This window comes from Topomyia yanbarensis, chromosome 2 (genome assembly GCF_030247195.1).
Source record: "Topomyia yanbarensis strain Yona2022 chromosome 2, ASM3024719v1, whole genome shotgun sequence".
Taxonomy (NCBI): Eukaryota; Metazoa; Arthropoda; class Insecta; order Diptera; family Culicidae; genus Topomyia; species Topomyia yanbarensis.
The window spans coordinates 69,347,935-69,370,244 of record NC_080671.1 but is presented as its reverse complement, the minus strand read 5'-3'; the positions used below and the strand labels follow the sequence as shown (position 1 = coordinate 69,370,244).

The window sequence follows — 22,310 nt, the reverse complement described above, 5'->3', positions numbered from 1 at the left end:
GTTCCTGTTCGTGAGTGTTTCAGGCGATTCTAGGAATTCAGCAAACACACTCTTATTATCATTATTTAGCTGTGATATGTCTCTTAGATTTGTTAACATATAGCTCGTCGAATTCAACAAATTCGAACTACAAATGTTCTTCAACATGGATTTCAAAAGTCTCCTCTTTGGTCATATTATGGTCTTCAATGAAATGTTCCTCAATAGTTTGATTTTCGACATTCATTGGTTTGAACATTTTTAAATAATTTGACCAAAAAGAGCAGGCGACCTACCGTTACGAAATTTTTCACTTTTTGATTATTCTAACTCGATAAACAAATAGCTGTCAAGAAAGAAAATCGAGGGGTGTCCAAAATAAGTTGATATCATATTTTTAATACATATTGTGGACACCATTTATTTAAGATTTTTTAGATAAAACATTACGAAGAAACCTTTTCAAACACGTAACATGCATAATACCAAATCAGACAAACTAATTAAATCGATAAAAAATATTAGCTTAGCCGAAATTAAGATCTGTTTGAGTACGTTACAGTCGAATTCTTCAATCGATAAATATTATAATTGTACATTTAAATCCAATTTGAAAATATACAATTTCCACCGGTTCCTCTTGGCTATCGTTGAAACATGAAAAGTTTTCGGTGATATTTTTGAAAACTGTGGATTCTGTTTAATTTTAAACAATTAGAGATGAACTAATGATATTGAACTTTAATAGACAACCCAAGGAATGTAATTGCTGCATCAAACCAAACAAATGCAGAGAAACTTGGCAGTGTAGGAGGCAAATACATTAACAGGGTCCAAAATATGTAGGGGTCCAAATTAGGTTGGTTACCGAAAATGGCGAGATCTACAAATCTGAGTGCCTCGAGAAGCGCCTTTTACCGTTCTTGCAGCAGCACGGGAAGCTCCGCTATTTTGGTCAGATTTGGCATCATGTCACTATTTTAAAAGTGTCCTGGAGTGTTATGAGGCCAATTTTGTTCCAAAGGACATGAATCCGCCAAACTGTCCGGAGCTGCGCCCGGTTGAGCAGTACTGGGTAATGATGAAGCGGGAACTTCGGAAGAGCAAGAAGACAGTCAAAGACGAGAAGGACATGTTAAGAAAATGGAAAAAAACTGAGAAACTGGTACCGGATGACACTGTAAAGACTTTGATGGTGGGCATCAAGCGAAAATGCGTTCAATTTTACACTCAAGGCTCCATCGATTAACTTTTCTTTTGATTTTTGAAGTAAATAAATGTATAAGACTACCCTAAAATTTTGGTTTGATTTTAAACATTATAAGAAAATTGTCATGACATTTTCGGTGTCGCAATAATTTTGTGTTCGCTTTTAGAGATTAAAAATTGTTTTTCGTCGCCAATTTGCATCCCGATGTGGTGTTATTTTCACGACGATTTAACATTTGAAAGCATGCATATTTAAAAAGGAATATAATTCCAAGGAAACGAAACTTGAATTGCGTCGTAAATTAGAAATTCAAAATGGCGGAACCATATTAAAAATTATGGCCTATTCATGATGATTTAACAACTAGCATGGTTACAGTATGGACCAATATCCACATTAATAATTGAAGGTCGTTTTATATGTTTTGTTTTAATGAGACAGATAATTTCGTGAATGTAAATTTTTCCATTCGAATGTTTGTGCATTATTTTTTTTTAATTTGATTGTTCTGCAGTATATATTTCCAGCGATACCAGTTCTGCATCGACTGGTATCGCTGGAAATATTTATTCCTTAAAGAAACTTAGTTTCCAACGGCGGCCTATTAAATGAAAGTATTGTAATGAGTATGGAAAGAAAACACGAGAATAAAGAAACCAAACATCGGCTGTGTTGCGGTGGTGTATTCGGGTATCAAGGTGAGACAACAACCTTAGGTTTAACTGTTTCTGTTTAGACTGTTATACACAGAAAACTTGCAATACCTAGCAGTAGGTAATTTTAAATCTGTGCATTCCACTTCCTCCAACGAAAAACGAAAGAGAGGGAGGCCAAATTTACCCAAAAATAATGAGATATTCCCCAAAGCCGACTAAACTTCATCCCATTAATTTTGAGTAAAAAAATCATTCCCTCTCCTTCGTTTTTCGGCAGTGAAATAAGGACAGAAAATTAAAATAACCTTCTGGTAGGTAATGGTTTTTAAGTGTGTAGGTTAGTTTTTATTCCTACTTTGATGCCTTTCTGTTTGCTGTACCCCAAGTTGGGCAAGTTGCTGGCTAACGGGGGGCTATTTACCAACTCGGATGCGCTAATTGCCCTTCAATTTGCCTGCAAATTGCTGGCAATTAGGGGCCTATTTCAAATGCAACCTTTGGGCGATTTGCGGCCGTCATTTTTTAGCCGCTTTCCTCCCTTAAATCGCCCATGGAACGCGCCATTTAATCGCCCTTAATTGCCTAATATGAAAATTACAAATAATACTTATTTTCGTGTTCATTATCTACTCACATAAACTTATCACTACACTAGGTAATCACCATCAAACTATTCAGCTTTTTTTTTTTCTCAAATGCGCACTCCACTTTGACAAGTGGTCCGTCCAATTTTAATTTGGACAAACCATCAGTCGTGTCAATTTTGACAACCCGTTCCGTCAGTCTCAATTTTCACAACACGGTAGGCGTTGATTTTTGTTCTCGTCTGAAACGTTAAACGTCAAAATTTGTGATCATAACAAGCCTGATTGAAGAGCACGGGTATAATTTCAGTGGAGAAGTAGTTTATTATCGAGATCATCTTTAGACGAATCATTGTCAAGGGAAGTCAGGCCTGGCTAAGGCGGAAATCTCCGAACTGATCAGAGCACTGGTTGCGAAAGTATACGATGTGCTTTTGGTCTAAAAATGTGACGAGCTGGAGGCGCCAATCAAGGAGCTGCTGGCTCGGACAATAAATCTGGAAAATCGGCATGGTTCCATTATAGCGGCTCTCAATATCATCAAACGTAAGCTCATTTTGATCTGACCTGAACTACAAGACTGAAATTTTGAATTTTTTAAAGATCTTTTCTCATTATTTTTCTCCCTCCAGAATGACCAGCGATCGATGTGTCAATCGGCATCTATCAAAAACTACTAATACGAATACTAATTAGAACCAGAATTTAGGGATTCGAGCCTTTGCTCTTACCTAAATTCATCACGTACGATATGACCAGTAATAAATCAATGAAACTCGGTGTAAATTCGGAAAGGTACGCATTCTTCTGACAATGTAATATCTTAGCAAAATTTGTTTAAATATGCGCGTTTTTTGAACAACATTTGTAGTAAAATTTACCATCTAACATAACGAAAAATGCGATAAAAAATAACCTCTTGGCATAATGGTAAATGACAGCTGCAACGTTAACAAACGAAATCGGTAGCAATTCAGCTGGCTCATTAGTTTCGCCTAAATCTAATATCGCTGATGATTGGTTTTCCACAATCTGCCAATTTTATGATAAGACCCATTGATCACCGTGTTACGCGCTGCTAATTGTCCAATTTTTGTAATCCGATTTCGCAAACATAGTTTTGGAAAGTAGTTGCTCTGAAGATTTTTTTTGAATTGAATGTTGCTGTTCAATTGGCTGAATCCCGTCGATTGTGGCGACCTGAACCGAAATCGTATTTTTAACGGAAAAACAACCGAAATTTTATTTTGATGTTTAACGTTTGAGACGAAAACAAAAATCAACGCCTACCGTGTTGTGAAAATTGAGACTGATGGAAGAGCTTGTCAAAATTGACACGACTGGTGATTTGTCAAATTTGACATTGGACGGACGACTTGTCAAAGTGGAGTGCGCATTTGGGAACGCAGCCACTAACAAAAAGCTGAATAGCAAGAATCAATGGTGAAATTGGCATTGCACACCAAAACTTACCACAATCTGACTTTTATTGATAGTTTAGGTCAGAGATCTTGTTCCATTATATTTACACACGATTCCACAATTTCCTACATTCGTTGGCTAAATGAAGTGCTAGACACTAGACAAACAAGATACAAGCGAGAACACGCCAATTGTTTAAAAAACTATTTTAAGCTTAAGCCAAACATCAACCGCCATGTTTGAAAAAACGCAAAAACAACCAAGTCCTTTTCAGCCGCCAGAAAATTTGTCTAAGTGTTGAAATTGCCTTTAAATCGCATTCGTAAATTGCATTTGTTCCTAGGGGCAATTAGCACAGACGAGTTGAGTTAAACGTCGAACTGTTTAAGTCGCCTGACCATGTTCGTCTGCATTTTTTTTGACCGGAACGTCTTAGGTTTTATTGCTGTCTTTCTTATGACGTACGTTTGGAAGCCAAATCAAAAATACTTTTCAATAATTATTGTTTGATAGCCTCGCAAAATTAAAATAAAATTTGATTTAATGTTTTATTTGTATGTTGAAGTTGACTAATTATTAGCGAAATAAGAATGGGTTTTGTTATTTCTTCATCGAATTGCTTTCAGTGTATAAACGTCACATATCTCACAAGGTGCGTCCTCTTAGGGTGCGTCGCAGAGATGCCAGATTTGCAGACAAGTCTGCAAATTCGCAGACTTTTAATTTAGGCTGCAGATTTTTTCGATGACGCAGATATTTGCAGATTTTCTAGTTTGGTTGCAGATATTTGCAGATTTTTTAGTTTTGTTGCAGATATTTGCAGATTTTTGAATATAAAGGCTTTTGGTTACACTAGCTATCCAGACATTTTTTGTTCTTCCCAGACTTTTAAAATTATTATTGCAGACATTTGAAAAAAGTACCTGGCATCTCTGGTGCGTCGACAATGCATTTTGTGATGTTATTGAATTCGAGAATCTGCTGTTTGTTTACATTGTATATCAAGGAAGTACCGGTGTCTCTTTAAAGGTTTTAAATTCGATAAACAAAATACGCTTTATATTTGAAACGTCGAGCGCTGAAACTGTATTTCGTTTATTTTGTTTGCCACAATGAAGTGTTTTGTGTTCAGTTGTAGAATAGATTTTCACGGATATAAGACTGTTGATAGTACTTTGACCAAAATAACCAAGCATCGGTTTCCGTCCAGTTTGCAACGTCAATTGGCGTGGCTTCAAGCGATTTTTAATGCGGAGGGTAGAGAAATTGAACATGAAGCTATAAATTTCAAAGTCGTACGAATTTGTTCGAGGCATTTTTTGAAAGATGATTTCTACTACAAGAATGGGCGGAAACTGTTGTACAAGACAGCTGTTCCTTCTGTGTTTGGCGGCTTTCCAAATTCAAGGTTGGATTTATTTAAATGGTTTTTATGTATATAATATTACATTTCTAAAAAAACAGCTGCAGAGAAGTCAATTCATCACAGCTGCGTGATTCAGGAGTCGATGAAGCTAACGAAACTCAACCGTCGATTTCGTCTGATATACGCGAGGCTGCACCTAAAATACGCCGGAGGTACTGTTCAAAAATTGACTTTTTCTAAAATTTAGCTATTTATTTAATTTTGTTTTATTAGAACCATAAGATACGCTGGGGATGTAAAAGACGGTCTAACGCCTGATGAAGCCTTGGTCGCTCTGCCCAAACTTAAAGCACAACTCTCGCAATCACAAAAAAAGCTTAAGCTACTCCGGGGCAAGAACAAACGTTTACTAGACCGAATGAGCAGCATGCAAGATATAATCAAAACCCTTCAAGCTGAAAAAAAGGTCTCGGATGCAACAAGCAAGGGCATTTCACAGGTTGTGTTGAACACATTTCAGTAGCGAGAATCATAATTATTTTTTCTGTTTTTTTCGTCATAGGATTGTACTTCGAATCATTCCTTGCTGGAGGAACTCAAATCACGAACGGAAACTCAGCCTTGTAGTGATGCAGTGCGTAGCTTCGCCACAACTTTACACATTTATTCGCCAAAAGCTTACAAATACGTACGCAGTGTATTCAATAATACATTGCCACACCCCAGGACCATCATCCGTTGGCACGAACATACTAACGGGGAACCCGGAAATGCGCAGGAAAGCTTGGACGCTCAGGAGCTGAAAACAGCTGAGGAGATAATTTCCAATGAATTTCTTGTTATGGAAGAAATAGTTACGCCAATATTGGAATAAAGTAACCAAATAGTGCCAAAAAGCGGACGGTACGACTCAGTTGTTTTTCGTTCTAGATACAGCGGTTAAACGTTAATAAATAAGTCCTTCAGTAAATCTAGATATTTTTCTATATTCTTATAAATAACCTGGAATGTTAAACCGTTTACTGCCGTTCTACGCCCAATTGGGGGCCGTATACAAATGACGTAACTTTTTTTTGGCGATTTTGGACCCCTCCCTGCCCCCTCGTAGCATTTGGTCACAAAATTCTAACCTCCCCCGTAAAATTTACCTCATGAAAAACCGCATCGAAAACAACTTGTTTGAATTTAAATCCATTTCTCTTGGGAATGGAGGATCATTAAATTGCTTTTTTTTTTTTTTCTAAACAATGGGTTTTAAACTTAATGCTACGTCGCACAACTTCTGATCCTACCCTCCCCCTCGTCACACTTCGTCACAAATTTGGTATACCCTCCCTACCCTCCAAAATGCTACGTCATTTATGCATGGCCCCTAAGCTACTCGAGGCCAAATCATTTCCACTCAGAGGAAGCAATATTACAAGCAGTCACTCAGTGCCAAATTATTCCCGCTCGAGGAAGCATCTAAAATACCGAAAGCCAATCGAGGCTGTTGTACAACCATTTTATGTAATAATTTCGGGTATTCAAATATTAGGTTCCGTCCAAGCATAATTTCTCTAAAACACACGGACAAGTTGTTCAGACTTATCCGCTGTTTTATCCCGGGCTCTAAAATACTTACTCGGGAGCGTTTCTTGCGCCTTTGTCGTGTCCGAGCAGATTTTGTTTCGTCGAACTGTCGTCTTTTATTCACAATTATATCAGAAGTGGCTGAAGCTGTCGTGTGCGTTTTCATCTACTTCTACAAAAAATCCTTATCGAAGTCCTTTATTTTCCAGTTCCGCTCGCCAGTACTCACCCTCCGCGTTACAATTCCGCCGACCAATGGTGTAGTTGATCGTCTGCTTGTCGTTATGTGTGTACTGCTCACTAACTCGTCAATTTATGTTATCCATCAGCGACGCACTGCAGAATGTTACGATGATGGATCCCCGGTCGTCTTTACGGAATGTGCCAGCGGAAGCTGTAACCTCTTGCGTTGATCAGACTGCTACCCTTCTACACAGCCCAAACGTTAAAATATCCCTCTATTGCAACCGGTGCTTGTGCGACCACCCCTTGCTGCTACTCCGTTATCGATCTGGAATAGCTGAAGTTGCACAGGAAATCAGTAGATAATTATGCTTGGGAGTAGCGAGACATCTTTCAATGTGCAATTTCTGGTAATCCTAAAGTATTTATTGGTCAATACCGGCGACGACCAGGCCGGAACGTAGATCGCGAAAGGAAAGGGAAGGAATGTTAATCCGATAGTTGCTTTTGCTAGCGCGCTACCGCGCACTCCACAACTATCACGGGAGGAGGATATTTGTTAGTAAGTATAGAAGTTGGATTCTCCTTCTTCATGACCGACGCCGGAGAGGGTATTCCACTATCGGGAGCAGATATCAATCCATCAACTCATGGACCGGGGACCAACGGCTTTACTTCTCTTCCGAAAGAAGACGTGAGCACAGATATTTTCACCTCAGAAAAATCTCAACGACCTCGGCTGGGATTGAACTCAGGCCACCGCCGCTGTCAGTCCTATTCCAACCGGCGTTTGTTCGACTAACGAGTCGGTTAATGCGTCCAGCACCGGTTGTATTGTTCTGGTGTCCATCTTGGGGGGGCATAATAGCTTCAGACGAATACGCCGTTGATCCTGGCGATCACCAAGCCTTTATATGTGCAATCCACCACCTCTTAGATAGGGAAACCGCCCATCATTTGGCCATCCCTGCACTATTCACTTCCCAGTTACAGTTATCGGGAGCAACACGATACGGTTATGTAAAAATTGCAACGTCGCCCTTCGTTTCTGTTGTCGACTGCCGCAACAGTTACTGTGCCGCAATGATTGAGATTAAGCTGAGTTATTGCCATCATCATTGGTTTGCCTTCGCCTTTTTGTACTCTGGGTGTAAGATGCCTCCCTTCATGTGGTCCTTTCCGCCCTCATTTGTGCAGCACTTCGGTAACTTTGTACAGTATCAAGCAATGTGTCCCTTCTTCCAACATGTTTTGCACAGATCAGATCTGTCCGGGTCTCTACAGCTGCTTACCTGATGGCAGAAACCCAGGCACCCGAAACACCTCTCCGTTTATTTAGTGGCTCTAAGGATCAATCGTAACAACCACACCGACCATTCGATCTTGATCTTACCGGCCGACATAAGCTGGTTGGCTGTGGTTGGCGATAAGCGCACTGCTCACTGCTGACTGTGTGCCACTGGCCCCCCACCCTCAACGTGATTGACATCTGCTCTTTCTTCAGCTTGCATCGCTCTATTAGTGCGCTCCTCACTTCGTCTTCCGTTGTTGCACTCGACCACTGCTTCCCGAACTGACGATTTCGCGTTCGCTTGTTCTCCAACCGCTTCTGCCACAAGTTCCCGATAGGTCGAGCTCTTGATCATTGGATCTTTTTCAGCTCGAACGGCATGTCGCCTTTCTGAGTGCGCCTGGGTCTTACTACGTTTTCCTTCAGCTCCTTCAGCTTGGTATCCTCTCTCACTCTTTTGATGAACGCAGCGTTCGTCACCACGTCGTTTGCTTTGATGACTAGAGCGTCTCCCCTATACCTCTCCTGGCGCTGCCGAAGGACATCCTTCTTTTTTTCTTCTTTTTATCCTTTTCATTCTGCTTTTATCTCCTCTCTTCTACGGTTCGCCATTCACCTTCCAGTTGTCGTCTGTTTCGTTGTCTTTCACCGACCTGCTTGGGCTTTAAGAAGAATGGGCTTTAAGGGTTCCTCCTCCTCTTCTGGTGTTTTCCTTATTCTTTTCACAGAACGGGAATCCTGGTGACCCTTCGGTGTCTCATAGACTTCTGCATTCGCTATCTCTTCAGTGTTTTTTCGGCGTTTTCAGCTCTCTCCAGTAACGCCATCCGTTCGCATTTGGCTGCTGCAAAGGTGGATTTGATTCTAATCACTAGATCCCTGACCTGTCCGTGCATGTTGCTCTTGCTTTTCACGAGCTCGTAGAGCCCTTTGATTTTTTGTCTCAGCTTCGTCACTTTAGACAACCCAGACTGCTGGTCTTGTTGGGAAATGCTTGGTTTCGGCGTACGCCTCTGAAACCCTAGTTTTCCTTTGTGTTCTATTAATTTGTCGCCGCTCGTGCTCGGTATGGCCTCTGTGGGCGAAGAACATATGTGGTGTTCGAAATATTTGTATCAATTGTAGACATAAGTAAAATATTGAAATTGAAGGATGATTACAAACCATTACTGGAGTTAAACGATAGGAACATTCGTGTGTGAGTAATGTGGGAGCGCTACAAACGACATGGGACCGTGGCTTTGTCCGGTAGAAATAGCTACGAAAAGTTGCGCAAACTGTAACGGAATTGTTGAATTCAACTTTAAGTGATACGCTTTCAGAATAAATTGAAATGTGCGATATCCCCCACAACAGCAACAAAAAGACGAGTGACATTTGCAAACTCTTGTGGATTTGTTGAGGCAAACTTATATTAGTTTCATGGGCATTAGATGTGATACTGTCGTAAAATAAATACTTTAAAAAAAGGATTAAGGGTTCCTATTGCCAAAGTTGGCATATATTTTAGAATAATCTACATTAGAATGTTCTGCATTGGTGATGAATGGAATAAGAATATTGATCACAGTAAGTAGAATACCACCAACCGATGTGAAAGCTTTTAGTCCCAACCAACGGTGCTGATCATTGAGCTGAAGTACAGGAAATATTTCTTTTTTTATTTTTTAGAGGAAATTTAAGCTATGTACTTACGGCAATTGTCACGACATTGATTCCAATTAGAACTTGCATTACCAGCGAAATCACCACCAGCACCGTACTGGCTACGAAACTCTGCGCCTCACGAAAGCTCACCAAAAGCCGCAACTGATTGCTGGTGGCAGCCAAAAACGATACGTTCAAAGTGATCTCAACTATACTGCGATAGAGATCGTAGTTGCTGTAACTAAATGCCAGGTTATATTCCGATGCTGACTCGTAAAGTAATCCACCAGTCGGAGTGACGGGAATATCGGTTGACGAGGGTTTGCTCTCAGGAACTATACTACTGCTTTGTTGTTTCTGCATCTTGTCTGATTAAAGGGAGACTGTGTTTTGATTAATCAGTTCTAACTATTTACCTGCACGGGTTCGAATCGATAGCGGTGTTGTTGTTCATCATTGACCATGCGGAAGTAACCTTAATGCACGATGGAATCAAACACATATGTATAAATAGAGCAAATGGCGGAATTTATTGAACTATATGTAAGTAGCATATCCTCGTTGCCGATATGAGCATTTTATATGATTTTTATGGCTCCCCTGTTCCACCAGGTCCGTTGGTTACTACTAACGAAGCCACCAGTATGTTGATCACTGTGATGATTGTCACGCCTATTGCTGTTATGATCTTCAACCGTTCCATTGGTGGACTACGTTTTGATTTTGGTTGACTCTGGAAAAAGCGAAAAATTTATTTAACTACTCTACTGGCGCTCCTCCGCATAAACCCCTTACCTTAATAATGATAACTCCGCTAGCCACCAGTATTTGCAGCACCAGTGAAATAATTACCAGCGTAATGCACGCAATGAACGTCTTCGATCGGCCGTTGTAGGTTATCAGCAATCGCAGTTGATTGGCATTGGCCGTCAGCAGGGAAATATCCATGGCACTCTCGGCGATGCCTTTGTGCAGATCGTACTTTTGCAGACCGCGACTACCCCGGCCGCCATCGATTTCTGTCTCGCTAGTATTACGCACCAGTAAGCTCGCAGTTGTGGAAATAGACCGGTCAACGAGTTCAGGCTTCGCCGCTGTAGTCGGACGGCTGGGCGCCATTTCCAATGACCTTTCGTTTTCTTTTGCTATTTTGGCGTGAACCATTTTTGTTGTTGTTTGGTTGCAGTATAATAAGGATTGTTTTCATACAGATATACTATGACACAAATTTACATGCGATAATATTTGTTGTAATTCCAGAAATCGGTTCTGAATAAGAAGAAAAAAATATCATTGAATTTCAAAATATATTTTATGTATGTATTTGATGCACTGCCACTCCAAGCATATCTTTTCCATATCGCTTCTTATCGAATTTTACTTGTCATCGTAAACCAGTGTTTGTTCTGACAATTTAAACAAAATATCAAGTCATTTTGTACCGTTGAGAAAATTCTATGCATATCTCATATTCATATATAGGAATCTATGCAATTTTTTAGCTCAATCGGAAATCATTAAGGGGATGCGGCGTTTGAATAAACTGTGAAGCCCTATTTCAATTTTTTCAAAAATTTCTGCACCGTGGGTTTCCTGGGACCCCAAACTTTCGCTATTTTTTTCGTTTTGCTCCCAAATATTTTTTTAATTTTGTTTCGTATTGTTTTTTGTAGATAATAAAGAGACCATGATCAGCGTAAAAGGCCCAGTCTGCTTACATTTGTACTTTGAGTAGCTGTTATGCATGAATAGATTAACCCTCTCATGCCCAACTTTTTTCTAGCGCATGAAAGGTTCCCAAATTATGTTTTCTTGTTGCATATTTTGATTAAGTTAAATGCTTCACTGACAGTGCTAGAAGCCACTCAATGTTTATCATCGGATGATCAAGACAATTCTCCCAGAATATTAACAATAGTGTAACTGCATGAATAAAGTAGTAAGGGAATGCATTTTAATTGATATTGTCATCGAGCCCCTCGTCACTGATAAGTGATAACTCTGCCAGCTCAGCCGGAAAGTCTACCCGTTAGGTCAATAACGACGATAAACGGACATACACAGCGAAAACAAGTAAAATCAGAACAATAGAGTAGTGAGGTAAACCCTTTAGTTTTGGAAGCACGCTTTTCTGCTCCATGAAGATCAATAAAATCTATATTGGATTTATTAACTAAATTAATATTATTATTGTGCTTAAATCTAAGGTTTGTAATTATTACATGCAATTTATACTTAATATTAACTAAAATTAACTTTAAGATAAACTTACAAATATTGTTAACTTAAAACTACGAGGAGAGAGTGAACTATTGCTATCTTAAAATTAAAGGTGAAATTTATATTTATATTGCATATTGATATCAACGCTAATTTACCAATTGCTCATTTAGAGACCGAAAGTGGTTAGATCTACGCTATAGTGATCAAAATCTTGCCTGTACACGTAACGACAAAGGGCACTAAACGTAAGCAATCACAATTCTAACCAAAAATGTAAATGGATGTATAATTATGTTTATTATCAGGAAATTAAAGTTTGGCGTGAAACGAGTGAATTCTCCCTTTAATACTTCGAACGAACAAATAAACGAACGCCTACTACAATTTCGGAAATACCGCTCTTGGACTCTTGTTACCTGGAGTAACAGATATGGTTTATGAGTTTTCATTATAATAAACAGCGAAGATATTTCAAAATTTGAATTTTCATCGTTAACTGAAACTATCGCAGTGGTCCAAATCCACAATTTAGAAAGACACAAATGTTTGTGACTAAACCTTATATTTTAGAGCTACGAAGTCTTCGGAACAATAAGAAATAAGTCATCTTCGGATGCAAGAGGTGTTAGAGTGACTTATTGGGGTGACCGAAAATTATGTTCTGAATGTGATGAGGTTCCATTTTTTTGCGGTCTTGGGCAAAATTGTAAAGCAACTTACACTAAGCAATTTTGCCGAAAACGGCATAGTTGCATTTTCAAATGTTTTTATTTTACAACTATTCTAATTAAGAAACTTGGTGGTAACAAAAACTATTTTTTTTGCGCTAACTTTTTCATTTTTTATCTTTCGTTAAAGGTACCGTACCGTAGGAGAACTTTTAAAGCTCACTAAGACAAATTTTTGCGTGATAAAAGAATTTAGATAGCACTGTCGCTACTGAAGTTATGGGCAATATTTGAAACAAACATATCTAAAATATGTTTTTGAGAGTGTTCAGAATAAAAATTCTAAAAAACAATTAAATGGAGTTTGAATATTGCAGGTTTACTGCTGTTAATGTCCCATACACGAAAAAAATCGTTCATAAATTCACGAAAAAAAGATCACGATTTCGTGAACTAAACGATTTACGAAAATTGTGACCAAGTTTTTGAAATTGTGAATAATAAACCTCGTAATCATGAAACTATTGGTGTTTCCCAAAGAATAGTTCGTGCCGAATATATACATAGTGTTTCATTCCAATGTTTGGCTTGGTTAATGTTGTTTCCTTTTTGTTATGATTCTTTTTCATAATTTGGGAATACAGTCAAAAGATGTTCCAGATTTCAGAAGCACCTTCGCGCTTTTTTGTGATTTCTCATCATGTTAACGTGTTATTTTATTCACGAGTACACTATCGGATTGTTCTGTCAGACTATTTATGTTCATGATTTGAGAGGCTAAGAGCAAGAGGTTTATTAAGAGCAAACCCGGTTTAAGCACAAGTCAGAGCAGAAATGGGAAAAACCTTAGTGCAAAAATGGGCTAAAAAGATATACCACTTTTGCCCTGAGAGAAAAAATATTCCATTTTTATCCTAAGAATGGTTTCAGAAATTATTTATCACAAATCAATGAAAACCATCTCAAATATTAATGTTATTGACGAAATCCAAGATAGCGACTTTTGGGTACCAAAAAATAGTGCGATCCACCATCAATATGGGTGTCATTTAAAAGGGTGGGGATCAGTAGGCACCGAAAATTGACGATTAGTGCCATTTCGGTTACCACAAAATAGTGAGAAGTACCATCAATATGGTATCACAAATACGCAAAATATATTGTAAATCATGTACTAGGAATCAAGGACCAGTTCACGAAATCATGAATAATGTTTCATGATTTAATGAACTATTTCAGAGGCAGGAATGGTCGGACCTGATTGTACTAAGAATCATGAACTAGTTCACGAATACATGCATAAGATTTTATGATTTCGCGAACTATTTCACGAGCACGAATGGTAAGTCGTAACTATTATACTAGGTATCATGAACCAGTACACGAGCACATGAATAATATTACACCATTTTGTGATCTATTTCACGAGCACAGATATTGGATCGTGACTAATATATTAGGAATCATGAACCAGTTCACGAATACCTGAATAATATTTGATGATTTTGTGAACCATTTCACGAGTACGTATGAGAAGTTGTAACTGTTTTACTAGGATACCAAACCAATACATGAATAATATTTCTTGATTTTGTGAACTGTTTCACGAGTACGAACATTGGATCGTGACTAATATTATAGGAAAATTTCAGATTGTTTTGATTTTGCGTAAACTACTACTATTGAAACATTTCTCCGGAAAATCCGGATTACCAAGAACCAGATCCATTCATCTGGTTCAATTTTATAGAATCAAAAGGTGGACGAATTCCTGAATCCAAAACATCCAAAAGTGTCCAAATCGGTTAAAGAAAACCATAGTTATGAGCATTTGTAGAAATTGTAGAAGTAGGTCTGAAATTTTCCAGGATCCCTGCATCCCTACATTGGTTGTGTTTGTGTAGACTAGACTAGATGAGTTTTCGACTACACTCTACAAAGGACTGTATAGAAAGCACACACATATAGCACACATAACTGAACTCTCTCTGTTCATATCACAGCTTCTCAAAAAAAAGTAATCATTACATTTACCGCACGTAATTTAGTTATACATTAAAATTTGTGCTCGTGCCGAAATATAGCCCATACAAACTCCATGTTGCAGTCTTCCCAAATGAAGATCGAACACCATGTTCGCTCTAGTTCTGTGCTCATCTTATACCCACATTTCGTGTGCAAACTCAAATGTACTAACGCGTACCAAACCATGTACAAGTGTTCGTCTGCACATCCGACCCCATGTACGTACGCGGTGTTCGTACACACAGGTTCCCGACACTAGTTTTCTCTTTCTCTCACTCATTATCACTAGCGTAGCCTCATTCTGTTTTGTGTGTGCCTTTCTTGTGTACGATCACGGTGTGCGTACACGGTTTTTAAACCTAAGTTTGCACAACGTTCACTTGGGTTCGGTGCTCGATGGAAACCTGTACACAAAGGCAAAGCATGTTGGAAGTTGAACGCATGCACGAAATTTTGTACACGGGTACGAACTTGTCGATGTTCATGGGAAGATTGGTGCTCAGTGTACAAATACTTCTGTGTGTCCAGTGTGGATTGAAGATCTGAACCAAATAAAAACTGGGTCGGTATTCTCCGGTTTTAGATACCGGTATTACCGGTACCGCTACCCAAATATAAACAATACTTTGCCTATTGCTTGCAAAAATTCAAAATCACTGCTGAGCTCCATCACGGTACTGATGGCAAACCTACAAGATAAAAAAAATGAGACGGTTAGCTGTCAAAACAATATGCGATGCTTATAGAGTTACTGTTCTCACTCCAATGAATTGGAAACAGTAAGACGGTTCTCTTTTGAATCTCTTAGTCAATGGAATCATTATTAACAGCAATTGAAACTGACCATTTTATTTACAATATAAAAACGGTTATGACGGCCATCTTATTACAAACGACAAGCTAGTATTAACAAACAGGTAATTTCACACAGATAGCTTTACCTAAAAGAAACAGAAATGTGGAAAATAAATCAACAAAACTTTTGCCTGAATACAATACGTTGATAATATTTCGTTTACTATAGGGGAAAGTGGTCAGCACCCTTACGTAACTTTTGACAGAAAGTAGCCATGGACATTCTGATAAATATAATTTATGTGTTATATTAGCACGATTTTTTTGTGCCGATTGCTGAAGAAAACAGACTCGAATGTTCTGTTCTACAACCAATAGATTTTTTGAACAAGTGAAACTCTATTTAAAAGTTTTTTTTGATGATTTGCTTAGTGTTTTAGAAAGAAGTAAATCGATCGAAAAGTATGCGCATTGAATATTTACGATATGAATTTATTCTATTTTGTGATTCAAGAATGAAAAGTTCGCCACAATTTTTTTGCTCAGTTTTCAAAAAGTTTACTAAAATCGATTGTCGGCTCCCAATTTGTAGTGAAAAATGCTGAATTCTCAATAACTTAATCAATATGGGTATTTTTGAAACGGGTTTTACGAATAGATACCAGACATCGATCTTTGGCACCATTCTGAAACCCAGGAAGGCGACTTCCGGTTTAACGTTTTTGGGTCGCACTGTATATACTAGATTGTCACAACCAAAAAATTGGGTGGGGGTGTAATGGGGTTACCCCGTACACCTTTGGCATCTATCCGATTTGTCTGAAGCTTTGGTTAAAAAATGGACTGCCTGAAATCACTCAATTGCAGTGAATGCGATCCGTCAGTGCATTAGCAGTGCGTAATATTCGCACCAGTTTTTCACATACACTGATTGTGGTTCTGATGAAGAATTATGAAGAATGGTTGTTGAAATGAATAAATTTCCTTTTGTCTTTGAATCTTGATGATTTTCATTCATATTTTTCCATTTTTAGTAATTTTTCTTAGGGTGACAACAACCGACCCCATTTTTCAAAATTGTAAAAAATTATCATTTTACGAAATTGTTAAGAAATTTTTCGTGTTGACAGAATAAATAAAATACTTCCATCAGTTATTAGCTAAGGCCTCTAGCTTTCTATTTGTATCCTTATTCACACTTATTGTGCATTTGGAGTAATGTTGTGAGCCAAAAATAAAAATGTGTCGACAACCGAACACATTCCCCTACCAATACAAGATAAATGGTACTTAATCTATCATTTCAATGCGCTTTCTCTCGCACGGCTTCTGTGAGAGATAGTTAACTGAAACACTATGCGATGAAAATGGAAATGAAATAACTGTCATTTTTGTGGTGATACGGTCACTTCATATTTACCGTCACAATTCAAAGGCCATCGTGAGATTGCACACCAGACAGCACTGTTCAAATTTGCTTTTGTTACCAAATTTAATTAAAAGTGTTATGAGGACATCACGTTGTTGATCACTTCTAAAATATTAAAATATTTAAGAAAGGAAATGCACATATCTTTTTTTACTAAAAAACAGCTTCTGCTCGAATGGGAGGCACAGAGGTCAGAAACGCCAAAAACGTGAACTTAATTCACTAGAGGCCAAACCATCGAATATATTCACAGGGTGTCTTCGGAAGATTTGTTCGTATGAATATTCCCCATAATCTGATAACAATTGAAATTAGGCATGGCTTACTATGATCAAACTAAAAAAAAAATAACTTTTTGTATTGAAGAGGTAGAAAGTTGGTGTCTTCGACAAAGTTTTAGAAATGCTCATGGTGAAAAATTGTGTTGAAAAACTTGAGCGTGTTGGATTTAAGGTTATCGATTTACAAGGCATTTTCTATGGCAACCCCCTTAAATCTAGTTTTTTTAATATAACTTTTTTTATTGTGACTTTTCTTGCAAACTAGGTTCAAGACAAATATGTAGGTATCAAAACTACATAATTTTGTCGAAGACTGTATGTAAAAAAATCATTCGTTTCAAAGTTATTGAGGATTTTTTTATTTTTTACACCAACTTCAACTACGTACAAGAAAGAAAGTTGCAAACCAAAATGCACGAACAGGCACTTTTTAAATTGCCTAAACTAAACACAATAAAGTTAAGAAGGTTTGGTGCGTGGCACTCTAGAACCCTATGGATAGGGTAAGCTTACTTTATCATGTTTTTTTTACTTTTTCCATACAATTTTTTTTTAATTTTTTCCGTAGAATTTAGTAATTAATGGTATGACATCCTTTTGTAAGCATTAAATTCATTATGACATGTCTACTTTAGTATATAGAAGTTTGGGATCTCCAGTGATTCACATTTTTGATCCCACGTTTATAAAAACTGAAATATTGAGGTATAAGTGAAAATAATACTTCACCCAAAACTCGGCCGTAATACCTTTACGGCAATAAGAAAAAAATGCTCTAATAGCAAGACGTTTCATGCTAAAACGGTCACAACAAAAATTCCTCAAACGGCAATACCAACACATTCAAATCTTCTCTGCGTCGCACTCATGTTTCATCAATTCTTATTCAATAAATATTATCGCGTCGGATTGTCTGGAAGTGTGTAGCACTTCGCTTGTCATTGTATTGCGCATCAAGTGAAGTGAACACTATGTGGACAAAGACGAGATTCGATTTTCTCTACACGACACATTCCGTATTTGAAGATCGGCTCACACTCGGCTAGCTTCAAAGCACAGTCAGAAAAAACGACTCGGAATAGTGGTGGGGTATTTCGGCTGGTGTTAAATTGAAATTTCTTTTCTATCACGGACGTTAACAGCAAGGTAGCGACTGCACAAAACATGAACAGTCCTTCCCGTCATGTACGGGAAGCAAGACCTATGGTTTGGATCCACGTATCCGAGCCGAGGGTCCGGATCCAGGCACTTGTCTGGATCTAAGCACCAGGTCTGGGTCTGGTTCAGGTCCGGACTTGGTAAGGGGAAAAGGGGATGGGCTAGATCCGGGTACTGGTCCGGATCCGGGTCCGGGTTCGGGTACTGGTCCAGATCCGGGAGCTGGTTCGGATCTGGGCACGTGTCTGGATTTGGGGACTGGTGCGGATCTGGCAGCTAGGCCGAATCCGGAAACCGCCTAAATTTTTTATTCCACTATCCAACCTACCCAGTAAAAAATCCGTAATTCTGGCTGGTTTCTGCCAATATTGGGGCAGATTCCAACCTGAATTTGGTCAGAGATCCGTCAGGATTCCGGTTGGTTTGACTTGGTACTAATACTATCATAGCAATCGACCGAATTATCCTACATCCGAACAGAGCCGAGGTTGACACATACTGAAAAAGTGTTTGATTGTGTGATGCGCATACATGAACAGCAACCGAAATTCGTCATTCCACCGTTTACTACCTTTGCGGGAATATGAGTTTAATACCGCAATGCGCAATCGCGTGGTCTGTTACCGAAAACACAATAGAATCTTACCCAAAAGTAATAGAAACATACCCGTCGGATTTTGGGTGTTGTAATTGAATATCAAAAGAAGAATTTCAAAAATTGGGGCAAAAAAACTTAAAAATTTTTTTTTGCTGATTTTTGTATGGAAAAAGTAAAAAAACATGATAAAGTAAGCTTACCCTATTCATAGGGTTATAGAGTACCACGCACCAAATCTTCTTAGCTTTATTGTGCATAGTTTAGACAGTTAAAAAGTGCCTGTTCGTGCATTTTGGTTTGCACCTTTCTTCTTATACGTAGTTGAAGGTGGTGTAAAAGAATGTAAAAATCCTCAATAACTTTGAAACGTATGAGTATTTTTACACACAGTCTTCGACAAAATTATGTAGTTTTGATACCTACACATTTGTTTTGAACATAGTTTGCACGAAAAGTCACAATGAAAAAAGTTATATTAAAAAACTAGATTTAAGGGGTTTGCCATAGAAAACGCCTTATAAATCGATAACCTTTAATCCTACAAGCTCACGTTCTTCAGCAAAATTCTTTGCTATGAGCATTTCTAAAACTTTGTCGAAGACACCAACTTTCTACCTCGTCAGTATAAAAAGTTAATTTTTTTAGTTCGATCATAGTAAGCCATGCCTAATTTCAATTGTTAACAGATTATGGGGAATATTGATACGAACAATTCCTCCAAAGACACCCTGTGAATATATTCGATGGTTTGGCCTCTAGTGAATTAAGTTCACGTTTTTGGCGTTTCCGACCACTGTGGGAGGGAGCTGAAGCGGCCAGTGATACTGCCACAGGTCGCAAAGGTACCGTTCGATTGCTGAGATCTTTTGACATTAGAAGAACTGCAAAATATGCATGATTTGCAGCATAAAGCAGAATGGTTATTTGGAATATGGGATTTTTGGGACAAAGCTAACTAACTCTAACTTACCGTATTTTTCTAGTATCAGAATTATTTCTATTGAAATGCTAAGAATGTTTTCTTAAAAAAAGATACAAACTGTAATTTTCCGAATTCTACTTCAAACGTTATAGCATTTAATATATTGTTTCGTCATATTTTCCCATAGTACCAATGTGCAAAACTTCAAGCGAAGTGGGCAAGGGTCAAAAATTGAAATGAAATTTGGTATCTGAGCTTACTTTGTCTTAGAGTTTTCAAAAATGAATGTTTTTTTGCAATGCCCTAGTAAGCAACGAATGTCAGAGCAGAAAGCTCTTGTTATGCACAATTTTGCTGTACTACGCAAACTAAGCTTTTATACAAAAATTGAATGAAACTATCATTGAGTTTATTATTCTTAGTAGACGCTACAATGTAGGCAATAAACTTTACCCCTAACATTTCCAACCATCAATATAGTATGAACAAGTTATTACAGAATATTAAACACAACGACTATTCAACCTGCGCACGTGTAAGCGGAGGCTATGCTGCACGTGTTATCAAGATACAAGATCAACTGGCGGATTTTATACAGTTCAAGTTATTTAAGACCCTGAGAAAAATTCGATCATCCGATTGTTGTGCGTGGGGGAGTAGATCGCAGTTATTGTTTAATCGAAACAGAATTGAGCAATTAAGTTATCGCCGAACTACAACTAACAGCTCTAGTATTTTTTTTCTAAAAATCTCACTTTGGGATGAACTTGTTCAAAATAAATATCTTCCATCCTATTTGGTTGAGAAACAATGACTCCAGGTCCTACGCTTGTCGCTTCCAATTGATAAGTTTTACAAATTGACTTTCTACCATTTCATGCCACTCGACATAAATAGGAAGCTACTTGAAGTATACATTCAGTTTTTTGCGAGATACAGGCCGCGTAAATGAAAACCGCGTAAATCTCAAAATCCGCATAAATTAAGACCGCATTAATTTAAGAATCCGCGTTGATGGAAACCTCGTTAAGGATACCGGGAAAAAAACCTGAGTGTTTAGTCATAGGAATATTGCTGAAATGTTTTTCTCTGGCGATGTATATCCAAAATGCAAACACGGGCATCGTATTGATGTCTCAGCAGCAGCTCACTGTTCCTAACATAAATTACCTCCAGCTTCCGTCGATAGATTGAGTCGAGTACAATGTGTTTTTTCAAACAGTCCTTTTTTCCCACACAGTTTAACACCAGAACGCGATTGATAATTATGTATCACAACTCAAATAACAACCCAGGCATGCAAGTTCAATGTTTGATCCACATTTATCAATCTTATTCCGACTCATTAGCTCCACATGGTTTCCATTTGCAATTCACAATCTCCTGTCAGCCAATAATTCAAATTCTCACACACGTGACAACGACTGTCTGTAGAGCTTCATTCGTTGACCGAGACCGCCACAATACTACCGAAGTAGGCGACATGCATTTTTGACGCTCCCTGATGCGTAGCCAAACAAACCATTCGTATTGTTGATAACATCACCCAGTTTTGATCGAATCCACATACCACATACGGTGGTTTTCGCGGTTCCGTCACACTATACAACTGCGATCGCCGTACCAAACATACGCGAAGTGGCCGCAATTCGCCGACTGCCGAGGCAAGACTGTGCGATGCATTCGATGAAATGCATCGCGTGCAACGTACTAACCCAACAATCAGTGGCTTTTCGCACTGTTAGTCTGACTGTATGTGTTCGTCCAGGAGTATCGAAATCTCTCAAGTAATTCTATGTGATGTTCGTTTGTGAGTAAGAATATTCTGCTGGACGATGCTTCTACAGTGGAAGTGAGTGAATTAGAATTTTCCCAGAACTTGAACATTGTGCGGTTGATGGTGATGCGTGATAAATTGTGTATCGTTGGTGCTATACGCACGATTTGAGATAATGCGTTCATATGGAGCACACATTTGAATTTCAAAACGAATTCCATTGAATATCGTGAATCAGTAGAGAACAGTTACCTTATATGGCGTGTAATTGGTTTTACTGTTTTTTTTGGAAAACTTGAAGCTTTTCTATTTCAATTGATAAATTTAGGTTGGATTACCACCTTGCAGAGCTTAAGGTTGGATTATCACCTTGCAGAGCTAAAATCAATAGATTTTGTCGTAGGTACAGGTACAGGTTGAAGCCTGAACATGAACAGAAAGTGCCCGCGCATATGCCAGATTCAGTTACCAGGTCCGAGGCTCTATGTGTTCTTTTCGTCGTTAGAAACTGTGGCTGCGATTGT

The 22,310-nt window shown here is 38.4% G+C and overlaps 2 protein-coding genes across 3 annotated transcripts; one reads left to right on the top strand and one right to left on the bottom strand.

Moving 5' to 3' along the window:
- Nucleotides 1-4,820: 4,820 nt before the first annotated feature.
- Nucleotides 4,821-6,176, top strand: LOC131682996 (uncharacterized). Its single transcript, XM_058964819.1, has 4 exons — nucleotides 4,821-5,259; nucleotides 5,316-5,429; nucleotides 5,491-5,716; nucleotides 5,780-6,176. The coding sequence occupies exons 1-4, from the start codon at nucleotides 4,964-4,966 to the stop codon at nucleotides 6,089-6,091; spliced, it is 948 nt and encodes a 315-aa protein (XP_058820802.1). The 5' UTR covers nucleotides 4,821-4,963; the 3' UTR covers nucleotides 6,092-6,176.
- A 3,559-nt stretch (nucleotides 6,177-9,735) lies between these two features.
- On the bottom strand, nucleotides 9,736-21,696 carry LOC131678378 (ninjurin-B-like). 2 transcript variants are annotated; one of them, XM_058958460.1, is made up of 4 exons: nucleotides 21,180-21,696; nucleotides 10,706-11,179; nucleotides 9,959-10,643; nucleotides 9,736-9,897 (listed from the first exon to the last, which is right to left on the bottom strand). In XM_058958460.1, the coding sequence occupies exons 2-3, from the start codon at nucleotides 11,072-11,074 to the stop codon at nucleotides 10,500-10,502; spliced, it is 513 nt and encodes a 170-aa protein (XP_058814443.1). In that variant the 5' UTR covers nucleotides 11,075-11,179; nucleotides 21,180-21,696; the 3' UTR covers nucleotides 9,736-9,897; nucleotides 9,959-10,499. The 2 variants fall into 2 exon arrangements, with proteins under 2 accessions (XP_058814443.1, XP_058814444.1); XM_058958461.1 differs by having other exon boundaries at nucleotides 21,532-21,695.
- Between the last annotated feature and the right edge of the window lie 614 nt (nucleotides 21,697-22,310).

Bases quoted from the DNA above. Each gene is read 5' to 3' on its own strand.
- LOC131682996 (XM_058964819.1), top strand. From the start codon at position 4,964: ATGAAGTGTTTTGTGTTCAGTTGTAGAATAGATTTTCACGGATATAAG. The intron at 5,430-5,490 runs GTACTGTTCAAA...TTGTTTTATTAG, and splicing joins GCACCTAAAATACGCCGGAG to AACCATAAGATACGCTGGGG. The intron at 5,717-5,779 runs GTTGTGTTGAAC...TTTTCGTCATAG, and splicing joins CAAGCAAGGGCATTTCACAG to GATTGTACTTCGAATCATTC.
- LOC131678378 (XM_058958460.1), bottom strand. From the start codon at position 11,074: ATGGTTCACGCCAAAATAGCAAAAGAAAACGAAAGGTCATTGGAAATG. The intron at 10,644-10,705 runs GTAAGGGGTTTA...CGCTTTTTCCAG, and splicing joins GCGGAGTTATCATTATTAAG to AGTCAACCAAAATCAAAACG.